Source organism: Erpetoichthys calabaricus, chromosome 2 (genome assembly GCF_900747795.2).
Source record: "Erpetoichthys calabaricus chromosome 2, fErpCal1.3, whole genome shotgun sequence".
Classification (NCBI taxonomy): domain Eukaryota; kingdom Metazoa; phylum Chordata; class Cladistia; order Polypteriformes; family Polypteridae; genus Erpetoichthys; species Erpetoichthys calabaricus.
The window spans coordinates 246,880,521-246,904,632 of NC_041395.2; the positions used below are offsets into that span (position 1 = coordinate 246,880,521).

A 24,112-nucleotide genomic window follows, 5' to 3' on the forward strand; every position below is an offset into this window, starting at 1 on the left:
TATAATAAATTTACACCAGCTGTTACAGACTCAAATCAAATGTATTTTTTTATTGTATAATAGTAATAATAATTGCAGCTCACTACTCAAAACACTAAATGCAGGGAAAATGAGGGCTTGAACTAGTGACCTCTTGATTATGAAGCAGCAGTTCTTATTTCTGCACCAGTCAAGCAGACGGCTCCCCTTCGTATCAGTTGATATTTGGGCTTCAGTTTTTACACATTGACAACAGCATGTAAATTGAGCGATTTCTTTTATGTTCTTCAATAAAAGCGCACTTGTTTTGTTTTACCTTTTGTGAAAGTGTTTATTTGGTATTTGGACTTCACACATTATACTCTTAAGTCACATTTTGTCATTATTACTATAACAAATAAATTTCTGTTTTAGTTTATGTGTTCAAAATTTCTTGCCTCGCATTTCCTATCATCCTACATTTACATAGATCATTGTAGACAAGGAATACACACAAAATGTATGTATTCCAAATAACAATATGTTATTTACACTGTACAATTCCAGACACCTCTCTCCCAGATGCACAGACTTCAGCTGTGAGAATTTTGTGTCCGACTTCAGCTGCCATGGTGGGGAATGGGTGAGCAGGCCGCCTGCAGCCTGTGCCAATTGACACATTTGCAATACAAAGGTGCTGATGAGGTGATGCAAGGGAATTTAAAGTTGCCCGGCATTACAAATATTTTCGTAGGCTTCAGGGATTCTAGTGTTAAACATCGTAAGCTAAAACAGAATCTAAATGCTCATGCTTTGATTTTCTTTCTATGACTACAGCTTGAAAAGATACTACTTTGCAGCTATATATTGTTTATATCTTTAAGCCAGTGTAACAAAATACACACATGAATTTTTTTCTTATTATATCTAATCAATTTTATATATCCCATTTATGCCTCAAAATATACTGTAGTAGCGTATAATCACTGTAGTTAATTGAAGTAGCCATAGTAGTAGTCATTCTACTACTATTGTCATGAGTACAGTGTAATTACTTGTAAATCTAAGCTAAACTATAAATTTTCAAGGTTATGTTAACATCCAAAATGCTTGCAACATGTAACTGTCACCAAGCTATACTATACAGTACATGTTTACTAATAGTGACAGACAGGGTGAACAGATTTCATAAACTCCCTTATAAACCACATGTCTGTTCAAAACAGAGATATAATTATTACGAAACCTTTTATACCCAGCATCCTGAAAATAATTGATAAGTCATTCATTTGAAGATAAGTTAATGAAAGATTTCACAGAAAACAATTTGCTTGTTTGTCTGCTTGTTTGTTTGCATTTGTTTGTCAGAAACTCAATAATTTATTAAACATATTCCTCTTTCCAAATTCATTTAATGGCTTTTGGTGACATAACCAACAGTTCAAATAATAAAGTAAAATGCACCCTTGGAAGAATTTACTGATGTCAAAAATATAGCTCTGCTCATAATTGTTATGAACGACATCTCTAGACTGTTTTGAGTTCACCACGATTTTGTTTTTCTCTACTCCATTATGAAGTGCCCATATCTCAGTCTGAATGCTAATAGTTAAGTCAAGCCAATTAGATTTACAGAGCACATTTAAAAACAACAGACAGTTACAATCTAGATTTCAGTTAATCATCGCAATTCATGTTATACTACAGTGTGTTAAAGCAAATGTATGTGTTTAGGTATATAAATATTGTATGGTAACATAATTGTGAGTTAGAGGCGAAGCCCCTTTACATTGCGATATGGGCTATGAATGTAATTACCCCGATCTCCAGGCTGTCAAATAAACTAACCACACACCGTGGCGCAACGTAAAGGGGCTTCACTTCTCACGCTGGTGTCTGAGGTTCGATCCCCACGAGGGGTGCAGTGGAGTGTGTACGCCTGATGAGCCCAAATAAGGGCGAAACACGTGTCGCGTACTCTTTGCATTATTTGACAGTAAACTATGTAACAACTGAGAAAGGCGTGGCGGATGTTTGCCAACTTGCAGACCAACCACATGTGTTACCTGGTAGGTAACCACCCATACAATCAGATTGTGTTTCAGACTACAAATGCTATGAATATATATATATATTCATAAAAAATATAATATTTTATAATTATAAAATAATAAATTAAATATGAACTAAGTATAAATATAGCTAATTGGCATTTTAGTAGATACAGTATGCTGTGTAACTGTGCCCTTCAATGGATTGAAGTTACTGTGCCACAGTAACTGTGCCCTTCAATGGATTGAACCTGAAAGTACTTGGAAGTGGTGAGACACTAGTTTGTATCTGGTTAAAGAAGTACGTGCACTTGATCAAAAAAGAAAAATACAGATGAGAAGCTGAGAGTTACAGCCTTTCTAATATGTAAGGGTGATGTGCACCTGGAGGTGCCACAGACGTGTAGGGGAAGAACCCAAAAGAAGATATTTTAAAACTAAGCAATGAGCAAAGTTGCATTGCAATTCTCTATGCATTTTCAAGATGTTAGTGAGAACTTGGAATAATTACAATCCAGTAGTCTGCTACAGTTATTAACAAAAATTGATAATTTTGGATTTTACAAGTCTATGGATAAGAAACATGTTGCCAGTGTGTTTTCTAAAGCAATTAAAAGTAATTTCAGTATCTAGGACAAGCTCACTTATAAATGTTGAATTTAACAAACTAGCAATTGAAAAGCTTCAAGCATAGTTGAGCTCACTGGAAACAGCCATATTGTGTCATGTGTTGCACTGTTTGACCTTAAAGAATGGCTTTATCATAGCATTTTCTTTTTCAGTCTTGCAGCACTGTTAAAAAAAAGACTGTATAAGAAAACATGCAAAAACCTAAAGGGCTTCTTCTAATATAGCTATTTAGTAAAGACCACACCATTAACAATGTAACCCATTAGATGAAAAAAGTCAATTAAAAAAATATAGATACTTACAATAAAGCCTCTCTGTGTAGCAGCAAAGAGACACAATGGCATATACTAATCTTAGCCTATACCCACTTTTATATGTAGTATATATTTTAATAAAGGTAACCTGCAAACCTCACAGCAGCGCCACACTTTGAAAAGCTAAAAGGTGTAACCAGTACCCCATTACTGCACTTGAAACCTTTTCATAACATTCGGCTTTAGTGTGAACAATGTGAAGTAGTGTTCACGGTAGAGTACTAAGTTTTTGAAGGTGGTGAAAGAAGGACTTCTTCTGTCTGTTGATTCATCTTTAGGATAGTGGGAAATATTATAAAACACCTTCAAAACACGACATGTTAATGCCTAGAATGTGTTTAGGCACAGTTGCACCTTGGACACTGTCTTTAGCTGTTTAATGAACATGAATGCTCCTTGGCAAGTCTGTAAGGTGAACAGTCTCTAAAATGTTTTAACAGCATAGGTGTATCCAAGTTATGCCAAGTCAGGCTTGTACTTCGAAATACAAATGTCTGCAAAAGCTGGGTCTTTGTGAGTGGCTAGAGGCAGTGTCCCTGGGAAGAAGGCAGACAATTTAGGAAGCAACAGCAAATGTAAATTTTTTGTGATTCATTCTCATGGACTTCAGTTTGTTTAGATTATTACTACTTTTCATATAAATTGAAAATTACAGCAGTCATTCATTGCATTTATCTTTAGGATGTGCTTTTTCAGTTCCAGTGCATTCTTGATGGTTGAAAAAGTTGTTATGATACATGCACTCTTTTTTTTTTTTTAAGTATACAAAGGTTGCATATTCCCTAATTTGTCAAACAGATTATCCCCTGTGTCACTACAATCAGTGCAAGCACATTCAGGAAAATAAAACTGAAGTGGAAAAGAATAAACACAGTAAATAACCTCCCACAACCATTTGGTTCAAAACGATTTCCCTGTTGCTGCAAATGATGTCTGCTCAGGCTTATGCATTGTTAAATTTTTGATTCTTTGATTTTTTTTTTCCCCCAGGTTTTTAGTGAATAAGATTTAAATTATGTGTGTTAAATACTTGTAACAAGTCATTGTTGAACAGGTGTTTCTTTTTTATGTGTTGTCGCGTATAAGCAAGCATGCAGGAAAACTTTTGTCAAAAGAGGCCAGTCTTTCTTTTATGGAGGCATTCCTGTCCCTCGGTTGCTTTAGATAATGAGGCTAGGAGAGTTCTTTTCCCTCTTTCTGTCTCTCACTCACAGTTAGAGACCTCTCAGAAAGTTAGAAGAGGCAGAGAAATGGCAGGAGCAAGTTGGAAATAGTTGTGCTAGTCCCATGCACTCCGCACAGCAAATTTTTAAAAGCTTTTTTGCATAAAAGTATTTGATTAACCTCCAATTGCTACATTTGAATATCTACATATATATTTAATCAGTAATTCCTATATTTGTTGTAAATCAGAGGTATTTCCAGTTGATAAATCTTTATGTAAAAAAAAGTGTGCAAATTGTAATATTAGTACATGTTTGCTTAGTTGGTTCCACAAAAGTTTCTCAAAAATGTAAAGTTCTGTATTTAATAATTGCTTCTTGTAACATTCATTCCACATCCATCATTCAGTAAGTGCAGGGCTAGTATTCAGCATTAAAACTAAGCCATTCACAATCCCTTCTTTTGGATACAACTTTGGACATTTCTAAAATTGTCACTACTGTGTTTTATTCATGTTTTGGTTCATTTAGCAGTTATCTCATTGGACTGAAGTTTGGTGAAATGCTTCTACACAAGCATGTTGAAAACAGTTGTGATGCTGCCAGATTTAAAAAGTACGCTATAGACCAGAACCACTAACTGTAGTCTTGTATCTTGTGCCATGCTGATTTTTCATCTCATAAATTACCTTCACTAGATAATGAAAAAATGTATGCATAAAAAATCTATATTGGTTTAAGAGTTATCTTTTTTTTTACTGCCATGTAAAGATGATCTAAAAGTAATTACATTGATGGAGCCATAATGCAATTCAAAATAATTACAACCCACCGCATATAAAAAAAAGAAAACTAACAAAAACTTTTCATCTTGATTTATGGTCTCTCTACAGCAGGGTTATGAATCTCAAATGATACCTCTGGGAGCAGCACTCGAGATAATGTTAGGCCATTTAAAAAGAGCAGATTTGTGTAGTCTATCAGAGCAGAGTATTTTTTTAGCCTATAGTGAGAAATTGGTTGTTATCATAGATCACGGATACTGCTCAAACCTCTTATGAAAGATGAATTAATTTCACTAATGCTTTAATGCAAACCTTTCATGAAGAAGGCAGTCTGGTGATAACCTTAGCGAGGTCTCTCCTTTCGCAATTGTGATTTATGTTGTCTTTTAGTAGATGAAACTGCCTGCATGCACAATCCATCTGCAGTCTAAAGAAATCCTATTAACATGGAATCTTGGATGCGACCTAATAATACCAGTACTGCATGTTAAGTGTGTTCTGAAAATTTGGATGGGAAAAAAAAATTCAAAACATATGTTAAATTGAAATGCAAAACATGTCAAGCATTAGAATACAAAAAATGTCTATTTCCTGTTGTTTGTATAAAAAAAGTAAATAATCATATTTATTGGAGTGTTTGAATAATGAAGGCAGTTGTTCTGATGAGAACTTCAGACTCTTACACTATGTATTAACCGAATAATGCATACTATAGGCAATCAGAAATTGCCAAAGTGAAAATAGGAAATTGTAAATTGGGAGGGGTATTTAAAATATTAAGCTCATTTGGTAAGCTAATAACCATATTATCCCAATAATCATAACATTTTTAGAGCCATTATGATATCAGCTTTAACAGAATAGCTTGGTAAATTGGTCCAGATCTGCATCAACATTTTAATGAGAAGAAATGCTTCATGGTTTAAATCTTAAATGCATTTCTCCTTAATTTACAATTATATGCCTTAAGTACTGGATTCATAACTTAAATGAAAGAATTCTTTGAGATTAACTATCAATAGGTTTGATTGAATCCACTTCTGTATTCAGAACTAACACCATTCACTTCATAGTCAACAGGTATTGCCTAACATTTCATTAGCCTTTTTATTTTGCTGCTGCATATTGCCTAGAGGATAATAATGTGCTGCTTAAATTTATTCCAGTTTGGGTGTCAGTGACACCCAATTGGAAAAGGGCCTAGCAAGTAAACATCCTCTAAAGTAGGGAAAATACAAAACACCTCCCTTTCTCTTCCTTTTTGTTACTACAGCATGGACAGTTGGACTCCTCCCTTTTAATGACCCTAGTGCAGTTTCTGCTAGTGATCTCATTAACACTAGCAGCTTGACCCAGATATTTCAAGCTGTTACAGTCTTGAGTCTGTCAATCTAAACTAGACTATTAGACGCCCAAGGACAACTCTTTTTTAGTAATATTTATGAAGTAATTTAATTCTGTTCATGCTTCATGTCTCTCATTCTCCTTTGGCTGGTTTAATCATTGTACTGGTCACTTTAGTCAGCCCCTGCTGGGTCACACTTTATTTCACTTTGCTTGTGCCTGAGCGCAGTAATAAGATATGTAAAATTAAAGCACTGTCAGAACAACATGACAGTATTACTGTTTCTCTCTGTGTATTCTTGGCCTTTGTAAACGGTTTCTTCTCGGTGGAATCCCTTTAGTGCTTTTTTTTTCTTAATCGTTTATTTAGCATCATTGAGAATTAAAATGTTTCATGGAATGTGATTTTTGTTTAATTTAAACTGTAATTCTAATATCCACTAATCACTCTCTCAAACAAAAAAATTAGCATTACTCAGTTTTTGTTGAAGTGGCATCTCATATAATAGGCGAAATTCATGTGTTAAACTTTATGGAAATATAGTTCATGCAATTTTGTAAATCAATGTAACCATTTTTAAATGATATATTTTTATTCTAGTATTTAGAGATAGATTTTTCTATTTCCCTTAGAATAATTCATAGTGTTTTGTTTAATGCTTGCTCATCTGAGAGTTTTTTGGTATTGCTCTCCTTTATGTTGATATAGACATGATTGTTCAAGAGTATTTAACATGTCACTTCTTAATTTGTGCAATTTCTTTGTCCCTAAGTTAATAATCTTATTTGAGGGTGAAATACTTGCATAATCTAATCTGTGTTCAGCACATTATATTGAATATTATGCTCTAATAACTCAATTTTTGCAGCGTGTAGACTGAAGTTCTGACTTTCTTCTTTTATACTATCTCTTTATTGTTGCAATATTTGTCCTTGGCCTATCATATCCACCCTGCATAGTAAAATATTGTCAGCTGCCAGTATGGCTTTGCTTAATGTAAAATGGTCATATTTTAAACATTAACTTCCAAACTTCTTTCTTTTTACAGAGACTATATTAAAAGGTGTTATCTGTTATAAACATGTTTTGTTGTACTCATAAAATGAGAGCTTATGGTTTATAACGTAAATTATAAGCAAATAATTAATTCAGGCTTGTGTTGTCATCCCTTAAAAAGAGCTTGAATAAATCAGAAATCATCAGATATAGTGTCACAAGGAGGTGATAAATGCTAATGGCACGATTGTAGTTAATGTCTCTTTAAATTAAATTTTGCTACTCTTTAATAAAAGGGCTATACTGGGAAGACCCTGAGCTCTGGCACACTCCCTTTCCTTTTTAATGACGCCCAGTCACTGCTTTATTATAAAGATTAATTGAGAAAAGAAAAAAGGTAAGCTATTGGCCTGCCTGCTTTTAACATACAGCTACCAGATGGTGGCAGCTTTGAAAGAGAGAGAGAGAGAGAGAGAGATAGATAGATTTAATTACATTTTTACTGTTTTTGGATACTCTGTGATTTGCATAGTTTGATAAGAAATATCTAGCCTGATGTTAAATATTCTTTGTAGAGTTAGTTAGAAAAGGATTTTTACAAACAAACTTTTTTTTATACAGCATCTTACTGTATAGGTAATAGCAGCACAAGATTTTATGCAAGTATAGAACTGTAGCTCAGTTCCTTGTTTTATTGGTAATGCAATTTCTGACAGTTCTCAGAATGTGGTCCAATTAGTTAGGATGAGTTGCTTATCACATCAATAATTAATACAGTAGGAGATATGTGCAGTTTGGATTGGATATTTGCAGAGAAGAGATAGATATAGATACTTACTTACTTACTTTATTAATTATTTATTTAATTAATTAATTAATCCCCAAGGGGGAAAAAGGATGCTAAGGATAGAGCTGCCAGGAAAGAGGAAGGTCTAAGCGATGGTTTATGGATGTGGTGAGAGAGGACATGCAGGTGATGAGTGTAACAGAACAAGATGCAGAGGACAGAAAGATATGGAAGAAGATGATCCGCTGTGGCAACCCCTAGCGGGAGCAGCCGAAAGGAGAAGAGGAAGTGTGCAATATTTGTTAAAGAAATTAGCACTGGTTTTACATTATATAATATAGATTAAGATATAATTACATATTAGAGTCCTTATGCAATAGAAGTAAAGTCTTTTTCCTACCTATGTTATTAAAAATAGCAGTTATATTACAAGGTCAAGGTCACCAAGACAATTTTGAACATTCAAGGAAATTGTGTGTCGATGTGACTAGTAGCTGCAATGCTTATGAGAATGTTATGCACATTCAGACATTAATTCAGTATTGTGTATTCCAGAGATTTATTATCATATTTTTATTCCACATCAGCTATTAGTGGTTGTTCATTTTATGGGTTATAAAACAGCATTTGTGTCTTGATTATGACACTCTCTATATATGCAGTGATCAGGGTGTTAAAGAAAATATGTGAAGCGATTTTGGTCTCATCTGTTTGTTGAACGTGGATGCTTAAAACAACCTCTTCTCTGCCAACAATTACATTTTACTTCAATTATTCAACTTTCCCCACATCCTAATACTCCTAGTAACATTTTCTAAGGCTCAGAGCACATCTTAAACATCTACCAATATCAGTGTTAGGACTACAATTTGATTTTCTTAAAGGTGATACAATCATGAAGGATGCAGACTTATGATCCGATATGCCAGACTTCAGAAGAAGCCCACACAATGCCCTGTACATCCTGCAGTGACAGTGCCAGTACACTTTCCCATTTTATCTTACACAACAAAAATGTGTTTTTTGTTTGTTTGTTTTTTTTTTACTTAACCTACAACACTAAACACCAACAATTTACAAGAGACCTTGCACAGTAGACCGTAGAGAGAAGTTTTCTGAAATGAAAGTGTTGAAAAACCTGATAATTAAGCTTGAGGTGGGTGATATCAAGGAGGAAGGAAGGAATTTTCTTTTCTTCCCATTCCCTTCTCCAAGGTGACAAGACAAATGTACAATTTTAATTAATGTTAAAACTTTATCTAAAAAAAATTAACTAAAAATATGAAAACTATATCATTTTTTTTGTAAGCTGGAAATAAAAGGTTTCATTTATGAACTAAAAAAGAAATGTTCTATCACATTTCAGCTCTTTGAAGACATAGTATTCTTGCAGGAAATGTGTTTAAATAGCAAGGATTCATCTAGGTTGAGTATAGTTATAGTACTGGATTTCTTTGTGATCAAATTTTTCTTAACAAAATGAGAAACAAATACAGTATATTAAAACAGAGCAACAATAAGTAGTTTTGGCAAACAGCGAGCATAGAGCTAACAAAATGAATTCTGGGAGCAAATTCATTCTTATAATTGCCAGTCTGTTCTGATTCCCTGGTTGGCTGGGTAGATATCCAGACCCAGGTGACTAAAAGACAGCGCCCAAGAAATAAAAGGGAAATAAAAAAGATGACAAGAAGAATTCAATGGGAAAAGAAAAGACATTTTGGTCTTGCAGCCAGATTTTCATAGGAAATAAATGGGTTAAGAACATGGCAAAGATCAGAGGCATTACCAAGATGAAGTAGTATATCTTCAATGTACAAGGAAACATTTTGGGGGTTATCTTTAACCAAGATGGAAATGATTTGGTCTGAGTGGTGGAGAACTACTGTAAAAGACTGTAACAAAAGAAAATTAAAGAAAGAGCACACCCTTGCTTGGCTGAATCCCATTCTGGCCAGGATCCTCCACCAAAAAAGGACCATTTTATCAAATGCCTTCTTTCCATCTAGGGAAAGGAAAGAAGCATAAAAGGACAAGAGCAATATCAAGCACATGCACAAGCAAACTTACATTGTCAGCCTGTAGCTATGATAAGGCAATGGACAATTAACCAATGGGGGTGTTTTCTTAAGTATGTGTTTGCCATTTCAAAGTGAACGAAATGGTAAGTTTTAAGGGTTTTGTTTTCACATTTTGACCATGGCCTCATCACCCCCAATTTAAAATGCAATTTCATGTGACAAATTTACATGATTATGAATAAATAAATTCAACTAACAAAATGCTGAACTCCTTATATACAAGGTGGAGTTAGAAATGGATTTATACATGTAGATTAGTGAGGCTGATAGCAGCTTCCAGAAGGCAGAGAAGAAGTCTTGGGCAAACCATTAGGCCACAGAGATTTCATAGAACTCATTGAGTCATGGTCTCTTTTTGTTCAGTAAATGAAAGAGATACATACACTGTAGAGCAGAGGCCTCCAACTCTAAAAGCTCTGGTTCGGGTAAGGATTTTACAAAGGAGAAAAGAAAAAAAATACCTTAATTTTGCCTGGGTTAGTATTAAGGCTCCCTCCTTTGTTTTAATGGTTGAAACCATACCAGATGGATGACATTTTCAAACCCTAACAACCAGTAATTTACTGGGTCTGGATCTAAAAACATTGTATTATCACATGGTGTGGTAAGCCAAAATCATGGCACAACATAATGGCACACCATTTATTTCAGCCCTTTGTACTAGCCATGAGAGTGTTTTGCCTTTGTCCACCACATAGGGACATAAGCTATTTAAGTGCAAAAGATTATTTTTAAGATCACTTTTCATATAACAGAATTATTTAACAGAACAAGATACAGAGGATAGAAAGATATGGAAGAAGATGATCCGTGGCGACCCCTAACGCAAGCAGCCGAAAGAAGAAGAAAAAGATCATATAGCAGGATTATTACCTCAAGCCACTGTTGAAAGTAATAGAAAAGAAACATTTATCAGACATCAAGCAGAAGACAAGATCTAGAGATGAATAAATATTAACATAAATACAGTATATTGCTCAGGCTTAGAGTCTGGAAAAGCAGTGAATTTTTGGAATTCATATTATTGAAAATAATATCTAAGGAAAATGGCACCAAAGTGAGCAAATAAGAAAATGTTCCTTTATTTTTTCCATACTTATTTAATTTATTAAAGGAACAAATTACCAACACCAAATGGCACTGTGTGAAAAAGTAATTGTTCCCTTGTACTTAATTAACTGGTTGTGACTCTTGTAGCTATAATGGCTGCAACTAAACGTTTGTCATAATTCAATTGCAGTCATTCACATTGCTATGGCAGAATTTATCCCACTCTTCCTTGACACCCTTTTTAATTCAGAAGCATTAGTAGGGTTTTGAGCATGAATTGCTTGTTTCAGGTTTTGCCACTGCATTCCCTGTTGGGTTTAGGTTTGTATTTGGATTACACCAATCCAAAACGTTCATTTGGCTTCTTTCAGCAATTTTGGAAATGGAACCTTTCAATCAGAATGTCAGTAGTACTAGGGTGTTGTACCGTGTTAGCCATTATGAATGTAGAGAAAAGCCAAGCAAAATGACACCTTTTATTGGCTAACTAAAAAGATTACAATATGCAAGCTTTCGAGGCAACTCAGGCCCCTTCTTCAGGCAAGATCAGAATGTCAGATAAGTAATGGAATTCAACCATCAATAGGACACATTCCACATTAATTTGTGTAATATATACTATACTGTAGTGAAATTCAGTTAAAAATTATACATTGCACATGACTATCCAAACTGATTCTCAGTATAGTCATCAAGCATATACTCCATTAGGTCAATTGTCTTCAAAAAGCCATAAATCTGGATCATAATGGGGAAAAAAGTTGTCAGGTAGTATTTTACAATTATACCAATCTATTAACACAGCTAATTGAAGTAACACAAGATGGGTTAAGATTGTGCCACAAAAAAACTGTTGTTGCATCTTGCAATCTATTGCTTTGTCATCTTCTTATTTTACATACTTAGAATCCAACCTACCATGCTAGCCTACCATTCACAACTTAATGGGAAAATTATGACTTTTGATGATGACTGAAGCTTAAAAACAATAGGAACTATTTAAGCATATTTATAGTTGCTAGAATGCTCCATGGAGGCTGGGTGGTCTTTTGCCCTTGGCCCCCCCCGCAGATATTTTTTTCTGCAGCGTTTCAACTGCTGGAGTTTTTTTTTTTTTTCTTTTTCTGCTCTTCTGACCATAGCATGTGACTTATCATTATAATCACGAGAGACTTAAAAATGATAATTAAGGACTTTATGTATTACTTGTTATTTAAGTATGTATTGGTTTAGTGTCTTAATTTATTCATTCATTTACTTATATTTATACTAGTTTTGTTCTTACTATTTTTTCTTTAACCTCTTGTAAAGCACTTTGAGCTACATGCCTTGCATGAAAATGTGCTATATAAATACATTTTGTTTTTTTTTTCTTTCTAAAATTAGAAAAAGTGATTTTTTTTCTCTGCCACTACAAAAGCTTTCTCAGAATTTGGCAAGAATGTTCTAGTGCTGTTTGGAGGAAAAAAAAAAGTTCTCTTTTAATCTTTTTAATGCTCAGTATATACTCTATGATGAACTGTTTTCTGCTGCACGTTTTTCTTCACATAACTGAATTGGGTAGGAGAGTTCAATTTAATTCCATCCATCCATCCATTCATTTCCTAAACCTCCTTATCCAGAGGACAGTTACAGGGAAGCTGGAACCTATCCCAGCAAGCATCGGGTGCAAGGCTGCAACAGTCACTTGACAGGGTACCAGTACATCACAGACACCCACCAACACAAACTCACACCCACATACACCCATATTATTAATATGGATTTAAAATATAAAATTGTGTTTCTTGCAACAGATTATCAAATTTGTACTTTTTTGCACTGAAGTAAGCACTTTTAAATATTTGATAAATTTATGGTTAACAACTTGATGGTTTATGGTTAAAGAACTGTTTTTTTATGCATTCTTCTGTTTTTCCTATAATCTCCACTTAGTCATCTAATAATGACCTTTGTTACCAAAACTTACAAAAGTTATATCTTCAGTATGACAGTATGGTGGTGCAGTTGTTAGCGCTGCTGTTACACGAATCCAGTGTCTTAGATTCAAATCCTTACTTGTCTGTGAGGAGTCTTCATGTTCTCCCTTTGACTTTGAGCATTTTCCTCCAGGTACTACAGTGTTACTCCCACATTCCCAAGGAGGCATGTGTTAGCTTGATTAGCAATTCTAAAGTATCCTCTTGCGTGTGCCTGCGTTAGTAGGTCCTTCAAAAAAGTGCTGCCCCATCCATGGCTGGCTCCTGCTTTGATAGGCTGTAGCCTCTGCAGCCCTTATTTGAATTCAGCAAGTTTGAGAATTTTATGTTAGATTTTTGTTGTTGGCTTTACAGTCCGGGGTTCAAATTCAAATCTGGGTACTTTCTGGGTACAGTTAAAATGTTTTCCCCTAGTCAGCATGGTGTTTTTCTCTCTATGTTCTTCTCTTTTCTGACAGACTGGTGTGGTTAGTTAATTGGTAGCTGAGAGTAGGTGTTCATGTATTGGTACTCTGCATTGAATTGGCACTCAGGGTTCTGGAAGGTTGTGCCTTCCACATGAATGCTAATGGAAGAAACTCTGGCTCCTACATTCCAGAATTACATTAAGCGGGTTCAATCATTGAATGATCAGGGGTTTTTTTCGGTTGAGGTGGTAAGTGGGGAAGTTGATGCCGCCTCATGGCTCAGAATTTTAGTTTCTAATCTCATCCCAATTATTCATTGTGTGTGAAGCTACACGCTCTCCCTGTGTTGGAATGGGTTTTCTCCAGACACCCTGACTGGCGTGGGCGGCATGGTGGCACAGTGGTAGTGCTGCTGCCTCGCAGTAAGGAAACCTGGGTTCGCTTCCCAGGTCCTCCCTACATGGAGTTTGGATGTTCTCCCCGTGTCTGCGTGGGATCCTCCGGGTGCTCTGGTTTCCTCCCACAGTCCAAAGACATTAAGTGCATTGGTGATCCTAAATTGTCCCTAGTGTGTGCTTGGTGTGTGGGTGTGTGTGTGTGCCCTGTGGTGAGCTGGCACCCTGCTCAGGGGTATGTTCCTGCCTTGCACCCTGTGTTGGCTGGGATTGGCCCCGTGACCCTGTGTTAGGATATAGCGGGGTGGACAATGACTGACTGACCGACCTTGACTGCCTCCTATACCCCAAAAATGTACATGTTGTGAACACCAGGGGTCGCTGTCGCCCCGTGAAACCCAATAGACAGATACGCAGACACAGGATAAAAGCACAAAGAAGTTCTTTTTATTCTTTTCCTTCTTCACAGTGCCTTTCAAGCACCACAGCCACCATAAACACAATAAATAAACAATAAATCAATGCAATTCTCTCCTCCACACCTCCCAGCAAGCTCTGTCTTCTACCTCTCAACTCCAGCTGGCTTGCTGGGTCTTCAGTAGTCCTTTATATAGTCCTTGACCTGGAAGTGCTTCCGTTCTTCCATCCCTGGAAGTACTTTGGGGCTCCTGACCCCATGACTTGGGAGTACTTCTGGGCTATATGGGAAATACAAATCCCCAGATCTTCCTGCAGCATCTCCTGGCAGCACCTACAGTACCCAGCAGGGTTGTGATGCCGAACTACAAATTCCATGATGCCCAGCGGGAATCCGTGGCACTGCTATGCTGCAGGAAACTCGCCATCTGGTGTCTTGGGGGAGACAGTGTCTCATAGTAGCTGCCTTCCCCCATCCTTCTTCTCTTTGGGCAGCCAGCTGTCTGCCACAATGTATAGTGCATTGGTTACTCTAAGCATGCCTTATGTTACAATTTACCTCACTTATATACTGTATCAAGATAAGCAATTCTGCAAAATGAGTGAAAGTATTATTTGTCAGGTTTAAATGATCATCAAGTCTAGATCTGTACTTTCTTATAAATTCCCTAATTGCATCATAAGACAAGTTTGGTGTATTTATTTTCATTAACACTGTTTTAAGTAGTTTTTTTTATTACTCTGCTCATCTCCCTTGCATGTTTATCAAATCTGAGAAAATATTGAAGTCTGGCTGGAACGATTACATTTGCATCATCGCTAGTGCTAAAGAGATAATAAGCTTGTTAAAATGAGTTTTTGAAATCCAAAAAAAGCAGACTATGTATAAAGTAACGTGCAAGATATGATGGGACTAAAGAGAAGCTGTTCATTGATTTGAAGTGTTTGATTATTGAGGTCTGGTAATTTTATGGATACTTAAAACTAAAGTACAGTATGCAATTTTATGGTCTTTGTCTTCTTTTTTTAGTGTAAATGGTCCAGAAAAGGCTACATCAGAACAAGATGGTCTATAGCGGACTGGTAGGTTTACATTTCTATTAAGTTTTTAGTCCATCTGCAAATTTGAAAGGATTACAGGATCCTTTATTTAATGTCCAGAAACCTTTGTATGGTGTGACTTGGATGTGCTTTGCTTAGTGCAGTGAAATGGTGTATTGGATCAAACATAATTGTATTAGGCATGAGGGTGCCTAAGACAGATGACACAATGTATTAGATGCAGTAGAACCTGTATTTGATGGATATCAATGTTTTCTTCTCAGGCGTGGTAATTTAATATAAAGATGACATGAGAAGAGAAGAATTAAATAGTTTTGAAATGTAAGGCTGCATAACAGAATATCATATTCTTTTGGCTTTCCTTTTGGACAATCTAACGATTATGGAAACATCATAAATATAAATTGATGTCACTTTCATTAAAAAGTAAGCCAAACAGTTTGAAAAAGCTGTCTTTGCCAGTTATAGTTTCTGAATCTGGCACTTTAATTTCTTTATTTTTTGTGAATTCTCTATGCCCTGTTTTTTTTTAGCGGATGAAATTTCATATTAGGGAAGAGTACTTTATAAGAATCTAATAAATACACAAGTGATTATTGATAAAACTAGGGATGGTACAAAACTAATATACTTGTACTATAGATAGCTTTTTGTGTTTGTATGGCTATACAAGATATGCCAAAGATGTGGTGACTCTAAATTGGCTCAGTATGTGTGTGTGTGTGTGTGTGTGTGTGTGTGTGTGTGTGTGTGTGTGTGTGTGTGTGAGAGTGAGAGAGAGAGAGAGAGAGATCTGCTCTACAATTCAGGGCCTAATGATATCCTGTAAAGGAAACACATTTGAGACTGTATAAGCATATAAACCATGTTAAATTAATCACTTACTTAATGAAATAAAAGAACCAGAATTTAATATCGAAGAATTAGAAAAAAAAGCTGAAACATTTGGTCTTCGTTCTTTTAACATAACCAGAAAGTATTAAAAAAAAATCTTTGAATCTTTGGAATGTCAAAGAGAGTTCAGACTCTCAAAAATTTCAGAATATATTTTGTCAGCATACTAATTATGATAGGGCATCTTTGGGAATTTTGAAAAAGTTAATAACTGAAACTGAGCAGCTCTGAATCAAAATGATGAAAAGGACCAAGGCTTACAAATACTAATGCTCTTATAATGAATGGCAAAAATGAGAAAATGTATATTTCAGTGAAACAAAGAAACAATGAAAACATTCTTATTTTTTTTAAATGAAATAGTAATGACCAAAGTCAATGCAGCTTGAAAAGATGTCAGAAATTATGAAATTGCTCCAAATTAAAAATCATTGTACCGCACTCCAGTACTGTATAAGGGGTAAGCACTGATTTTGGTAGACATAAGTGGAGTGATTAAGCAGATAACATTTAGTGCGTGTACTATCATAAATAGTTTTAGAACCTTTTTCAGCTACTTCATAAAAGAAAAAAGTAGTTAAATACTAACTATATATATATATATATATATATATATATAATAATATACATACAGGGTGAGTCAAAATTATGTTAACATTTGAATGGCGGAAATAATTTATTCACAAAGCATACTTCATATGTGCAAGATGATTTACAGGAATGTCTCAACCTGTTCACCATCATGTTCAAGACATGTACAATATGTGGCACATAAATTGTCCACAAAAATTGTATTAAAGTATACATATTGTGAATAAGGTGCTATATAAGTGCCCAACCTGGCACAGATTCACACTGAGGCACGTGTAAATGGAACAGAAATCTTTTATTTTTCTTCACCTGTTGGGCACGTCTTCCCCGTGAACCCCACTGGCAATACACAGTCCCAAGCACTTAAACACAGCCCAAACACTCTTCCCCTGTGGGGCACGTCTTCCCCGTGAACCCCACATGGTATAACACAGTCCCAAAGCACCTTACTATTGACACAGCAATCCTTCTGCTGGCACCACCACTCCTCTCAGGCAACCTCGTCCTCTTCCTCCCGATTCTGGCTCCTGAGTGGTGAATGCTGGCCCTTTTATAGCCCACCTGGAAGTGCTCCAGGTGCTTAATCACCTGTGGCTAATTGCACCTCCGGGCGGGGCTGTAGAGATGTCCAGGTGGGCTCCGGAATCCATGCAACACCCCCTGGCGGCCATCCCAGATCCCAATAGGGTTGTGGAGAACTCCATCTCCCAGGAAACCCTGCGGGAAACTGAGGCACCATCATCAGCCAGGGAGGCTGCCACCAAGCGTCCCGGGGGAGGTAGTGAGGAGCCCATGGCTGCTCCCCCGGACCATATACAGCAGGGGCATTCCGACCGGGCATGGGACCCGGCCGTCCATTACAATGTATAAGTACATAACAGTACCATTAATGTTAACATAATTTTGACTCACCCTGTATAGTACTATATATAAAACAGACACTATTTATTTTCCTGCTCTTTCTTTACAGCACACAGTGCACAAAGCACCACAAATAGCTCACAATCCTGTCTTTTCTCTTCTTCTTTGCACTCTCCTCTCCTCTCCTTGCAAGCTCTGTCCTCTGCCTCCCGACTCCAGCTCCCCAAATGGAATGAGGCGGCCCCTTTTATGTTGCACCCAGATATGCTCCAGGTGCGCCCTGATGAACTTCCTGCAGCACTTCCTGGTGTGGCAGAAGTGCTGCAGTCCAAGGCTCCGTGATCATCCAAGTACCTTCTGACGGAGACCACGGACCTCAACAGGGCTGAGCTTCCATGCTCCAAATCCATGGCCCTGATACAATCCAGGTGGGCTGCCCTCTTGCGCCCCATGGAAGATATTGCCCCTCTCCCGGTCCTTCCCTTCTCCAGGCATCCCGGTGGGGCAAGATCCCCGGTCATCTGCCACAATATATAGTAACTAAATTAAAGACAGGTTGATAAAGCATTGTGGTCCCAGTGGATGCCCCATTTAATTTCCCAAAAACAAAAATTACTATCAAAGTGTAAAATAAAAAAATAAATAATTTAGGAATATCTCAGCCAAGGATCAAGTCACAAGCTGGCCAAGAGGTCTGACAACTTGGTTAGCTGATTTCAGACTGAATGCCAGCTTTCAGTCAGGTTTTGCATTATATACGCTTACCCTTCCCCATATGTTTTCCCTTGCGATAACCATTAGACACTACCTTGTATTGTGTTTGACAATATTTATTTGTACATTTTCAAGTCCCTTTAGCATAACTCTGGAATAACCAGAGTCTCCCTGGTGACTTTGATCACAGAGTTGGAATTGCAATGTATTATATGTTGATTAGCACATACTAGTAAGTATTTTACCATACTCTGACCTCTAAACCTATTATCGTATATGGTACTCATTCTATAACTCAGTCATTCACAAACATATTCAATCATTCATTGCCACTAGTTTAAAAATACTGTACATGTTTTTAGGATTTGGGTGAAAAATCAGATATTCTCCATATGTCTGCAAGATTGTTCTTTTCCCTTCCTGTTTTCCTGTCTTATCCCAAAGTCATGCATGCTAGAATAATTGGCAATTCTAATTTGACCTGATATTAGTAAACATGTATATATGTATCAGAGAGCCCAATATGTGTTTGTTGTCTTGTACACTATACTGCTGGCGTGGACTTCAAATTCCCCATCTCTGAACTGGAATATATGGGTTTGGTAATAGGTGAAGAAATGATTGATTTATTAAGTTTTAAAACTGTTAATTTTTTCATCCTTCTGTTACAACCAAATTATATGACAGGTTATATGCAAGTATGTTAATAAAATAGTCATAAAAATTCGATGTTGACATTAAAATTTAGTTAATTATTTCAAGTTTTGAAACAAGGCCTGAAATCTTACTACACTGCTAACAAAGAGCATTGGTAATGTTATAGGATTGAGAAAAAATCGATTGAATTCACAATTCCATCTGTCAAAAGGAGTTTGATGATTAAGGGACTGTTAAGTCTTTAAGAAATTCTGGGCATGATCATAGGTGGCTGATGCACAGAAAACACAAGCCCACTCTAAAAAAGTCGAGTCAATGGCTAGTTTCTGTGGCTCAGATAACTTTATGGCAGACAAATCAGCTCTGTGACTGCAGCCAGGCTGTCCATGCTTCCAATTTTAATGTGTGCTTACTTGCATGTTGCAGTAAATTTATAAATAGGAGGGGAGTCCTAAACAGCAAGCTACCTAACCTGCAGTGGATGATACTATTTGCATTTCCTACACTAAATGATCAAAGAAAGCATTTATTTAAATTTTAGTGTCTTTTAAATATATGTGTGTTTCTTGTTATATTTTCATCTAATATGATTACAATAACAATTTAGGAAGCAAAATGATATTTCTGAGGTAGTCATAGGTTTAGTGCTTGAGTAATTCAGAATTACATCCATAAGAGCATCATGATTGATGACACTACCAACATACATCCATACTACTGTGTATGTGAGGGATGGCCTTTTACCCAAAAAGGTTCACAAGCAGAAGAAATTTCACATTTTAGAATGGCTGAGACATAGCAGTCTTTAGGCTGATGCAGTGTTTTTCTAATCACAGCCCAATGACTATGTAAAGTTTGCATTTTCTCCCTTTGTCTACGCTGATTTTCTTCAGTTGCTCTGTTTTATTCATGCATCCCGTAGATATGCCAGTTATTGATTGGTGACACAAAATTGGCCCTGAATGAGTATGAGTGAGTCTGGGTAGATGTGGGCAGGTGTAGGTAGTAGCTTCAATGGACTGGCAAAATGTATCTTTGGCCAATGAAACACTGATAAGGATTAACTATATTTGAAAAAGAAGGCCAAAAGGACTGCTATTTTTTGTTTACCATTTTGAGAAAGATTGTCTGGCCATTTTCTAAATCTGGAACCTGTACAAAACTAAACAGGTCAAGTTTATTGTAATAAATGGAAAAAAGCTTACCAGGTGTGGGCAATGGTGTATAAATTGCTGAATAACTTACTATAAAGTGTCATACATATTTATATAGCAAGGTAAATGTATGAATTCTAATCCAGGAGATCCTGGTTTGGATATCTAGTTTAGTAAATCAAAAAGTTTTATTCAGGTATGCTTCCATTTTCTGCATAATACTGATAGGTGTTCAGAGAAAAGGTCTTCCTCTTCACTGAAGCAGAGGTGAATCCTAGTCTTTCGTTTTATCACTAGGAATTTGGTTTGTCAATTAAGGGGGGTATAAAGTCATGAGTTATGGGGTTTCAGTCCCGTCGAGGTTAATTTCAAACCAAAGTCTCTGAGCATTACCATGATGACTAACTGTGTGATGGTTGTTTTCTTGACAGTACCTTTGACTTGGTGAACATTCATCTTTTCCATGATGCTTCCAATTTAATTGCTTGGGAAAACAGCCCATCTGTTTATTCACGAACGCGGCAGAAAGCACTGAGTTACGTTCTAGATCGGTAAGACTCTAGTTTTACTTTATTGCATGTTTTTCTTTAAAGTACAACTATATGGTTTGTTCTAGTAATATTTACCTTTGAACCTACAAACTAAGAATTAAATGTTCTTGTTTATAGAATTTTGATGTTGTCAGGTGTTGTCAGTCTTCAAATGCATTAAAAATATTGAATGTTCAGGCATTTGTAAAGATGATCTATTAAACATTGCAAATTTGGAAGTGTGTCTGTGATTATGTTATAATCCATATTTACAGCTTAAACTTGGTGAATTTTGAAATAGTTAGGTGTGCACATTATCTTACATGATTATTTTATGAAATAAAATGACTTGTATGTTTTGCTACGTAGATTTAAAGGAGAGTGGCAAGGAGCAGTATGGAATGTGAGAAAAAAAGATGGTAAATTCTAAATAAGAAATACAATGTTGTAGTAATGATGGTGACTTGAAGATTTTAGTTGTTAACACCATGAATGTCACTATGGTAAACTATGGTGGCAAGTGGGATAGGCTTGACATTAATGGCACTTTTTACTTAAGAGAAGGAAAAAGAGGGTAAGCAAAAAAATGTAGCCTGTCAGATTTAACAGACTGCAAACTTGGGACCTCCCACGAAGCGTTGGCTGAGAAAAGGAGTCAGAAGGTAATAGTATTTTAAATTATCGGGCCGACAAGTCATAATGTATATCATTAAATTGTGACAATACCAAAGTTGTCAATATCAGCATGTCTTTGGGAAAAGAAATTTGGAATTTTACATTGCGAAGGCCGCATTTCGCATGAATTGCTCATTTTGAGTGAGCAGCCAGCCGCAGATCCGGACCTCCATCGTGAAACAGTGGGCCGAGCCTCACAATAGAGGAGTTCTGTAAGAGCAGTGAATAATAGGCAATTCCTTTCATCAGAGCTGCTAACCTTTTGGCAGCCACCAGCAAACACTATTCTGATCCGCTGATCGAGGAGGACAATACACTGAAGCTCACTTTGAATGAGTGCTACCACCAACAGTGTCTCCATTCAAGAAGGTTTTGGGAACCATCTTGACCCATTGTCTACCATCACTCCTTCCAGAAAAAGTAGGAAAGGGAAAGTGCGGATATCTATAGTGTAAAGAGGGCTTTTTTTTTTCTTTTTTTTTTCCACCCCTTGGCTCTAATCTCTCTTTAAAAGCAGTGTAGGTCTACATTTCCAGCTGAGCTACAGTAGCTGTTTGGTGCTCGATAATCACAGGGCAGAGCGGTTTCAAGCTGGGCCTTTGTATTACCCTTATGTGCATTGAACTAATAATGCAGATTTAGTGCTAGTTGAAAGCAGATCTGATAAGTCTTTTCCTCTGCTGCCTTTAAACTGCTAAATAGCGTTCCGTCTCCAAAGCAGAGAACAAAGCCACGAAGGCCTACAGTTTAGGGAGCTAAACTTTCAGTGAATGGCATCAAAACAACTTTTTACGGTTTGTGTTCTTCTTTAGATTTTTTAAAGGTATGCACTTAATTTTTAAAGGGCACATCTGTGTTTGTACTGTTCATTAGATATTCTCTGTATGAAACTATTGTTTTTGAAATTTTCGAGTTTCATGTGGATATTGAATTAAAAACCAATGAACCTTTAAAGTTTTAATAGTCAATTTTGCTCTTTAGATCAATATTTACCAGGATAATTTTTCTTGTCATTAACACTATTTGAGGAACTCCATTTATTTATCATGTCAGCCTTTGGTGTTCTCTTTGCTATATAGTGACAAGGCTATTAAAATATGCGTGTTGTAACGGCTCTGGTGTTAACGACCAATTAAAATGCAGTTTCTAAGGAGAAAATTCTTTATATGAATTATTTTGTCAAAGAAACTATAGGTATGCTTTCCTACAGGCATCATTTGACATTTTGTTGTTTAATCTTCAGTTTATTTATGTATTTTAAATTGTGGGCACATTTCTTTCTTTCCTTTGAAACTCTTCTTGTTCTAAGTTGACAGAAACATTTTTACATTACAACTGTGAAATCTTGGCATAAAATCATGCTTTGTCCCACTCATTATTTTCTCACAAATATAGTCTATTGTCACATAGCTGAAGTTAATTTGATCAACATTGGGACATTTAACTTTTATGTTCAGTCAAAAGAACTGTTTCATGCTCATTTTCGGCATTCAAAAGAGATGATTGCCAGAAAAATAATGTTACCATTAACAATTCAGAGCAATTAGTTTCCCAGGGAGCGCCTATGTGATGCACAGACTCCACACAACAATTCTTTGTCATTTTATGGATACTCATCAGTCAACTGTCAGCACTTTTCAAAGACTCCTCCAATCTAAATGTTTTTCTTTGGGCTTTTCCCAGAATAGGCAGCTGAATGAGGAAAGAAAGGCTACTCAGTTTCCAAGCAAAAGACATATTCAGCTCGAAGGAGGCCAGCATAATGCAAGTGGTTTCTTGATGAAGCTGGATGAATGTTTTAGTTAATGTCATTTTTTGCCCCTTGTTTTGGAGCTAGATGACTATTTGTCTTCCACTTGTCCTAGTTCCATCACTGTTAAACCTCTACTTACGTCTCGCTTTATATTGTGCAGTACATTTCCAATATGCTTTTGTTAATGTTAGCTTTGTCAAATCAGTTTTGTCTTCAGCTCAGTATTTCACTGACAAGTATATTTGCTTATTATTTAAATAAATCTGCTACTTGTGAGTCAAATCTGATGGGATACTCTATGGAATATTAGACATTAAAGGTTTATTTTTATGTTAATTTTTTAGTGGCAAAAATAATAATGGGGGGTATTTAAAGCTGTTAGTTATGTATGGACAAACATCAATGGAACATGTACATGTATTTAAAGATATTTATGTGTATATATAATATAATATATAATTTTAATTTATAATTTTATATACCACCACATATATTCTATATAGTGGCACGGTGGCGCAGTGGGTAGCGCTGCTGCCTCGCAGTTGGGAGACCTGGGGACCTGGGTTCGATTCCCGGGTCCTCCCTGCGTGGAGTTTGCATGTTCTCCCCGTGTCTGCGTGGGTTTCCTCCGGGGGCTCCGGTTTCCTCCCACAGTCCAAAGACATGCAGGTTAGGTGGATTGGCGATTCTAAATTGGCCCTAGTGTGTGCTTGGTGTGTGGGTGTGTTTGTGTGTGTCCTGCGGTGGGTTGGCACCCTGCCCGGGATTGGTCCCTGCCTTGTGCCCTGTGTTGGCTGGGATTGGCTCCAGCAGACCCCCCTGACCCTGTGTTCGGATTCAGCGGGTTTGAAAATGGATGGATG

The 24,112-nt window shown here is 36.5% G+C and overlaps 1 protein-coding gene across 1 annotated transcript in view; it reads left to right on the plus strand.

Annotated features, from left to right (window-relative positions):
- The window catches only part of LOC114646921 (inositol polyphosphate-5-phosphatase A), a 494,778-nt gene that overhangs the window by 344,308 nt on the left and 126,358 nt on the right, over positions 1-24,112 (plus strand). Inside the window, exons 7-8 of the mRNA XM_028795326.2 lie at positions 15,389-15,441; positions 20,723-20,842. Coding sequence (XP_028651159.1) covers positions 15,389-15,441; positions 20,723-20,842 — 173 coding nt within the window. The remainder of the gene's footprint in view (positions 1-15,388; positions 15,442-20,722; positions 20,843-24,112) is intronic.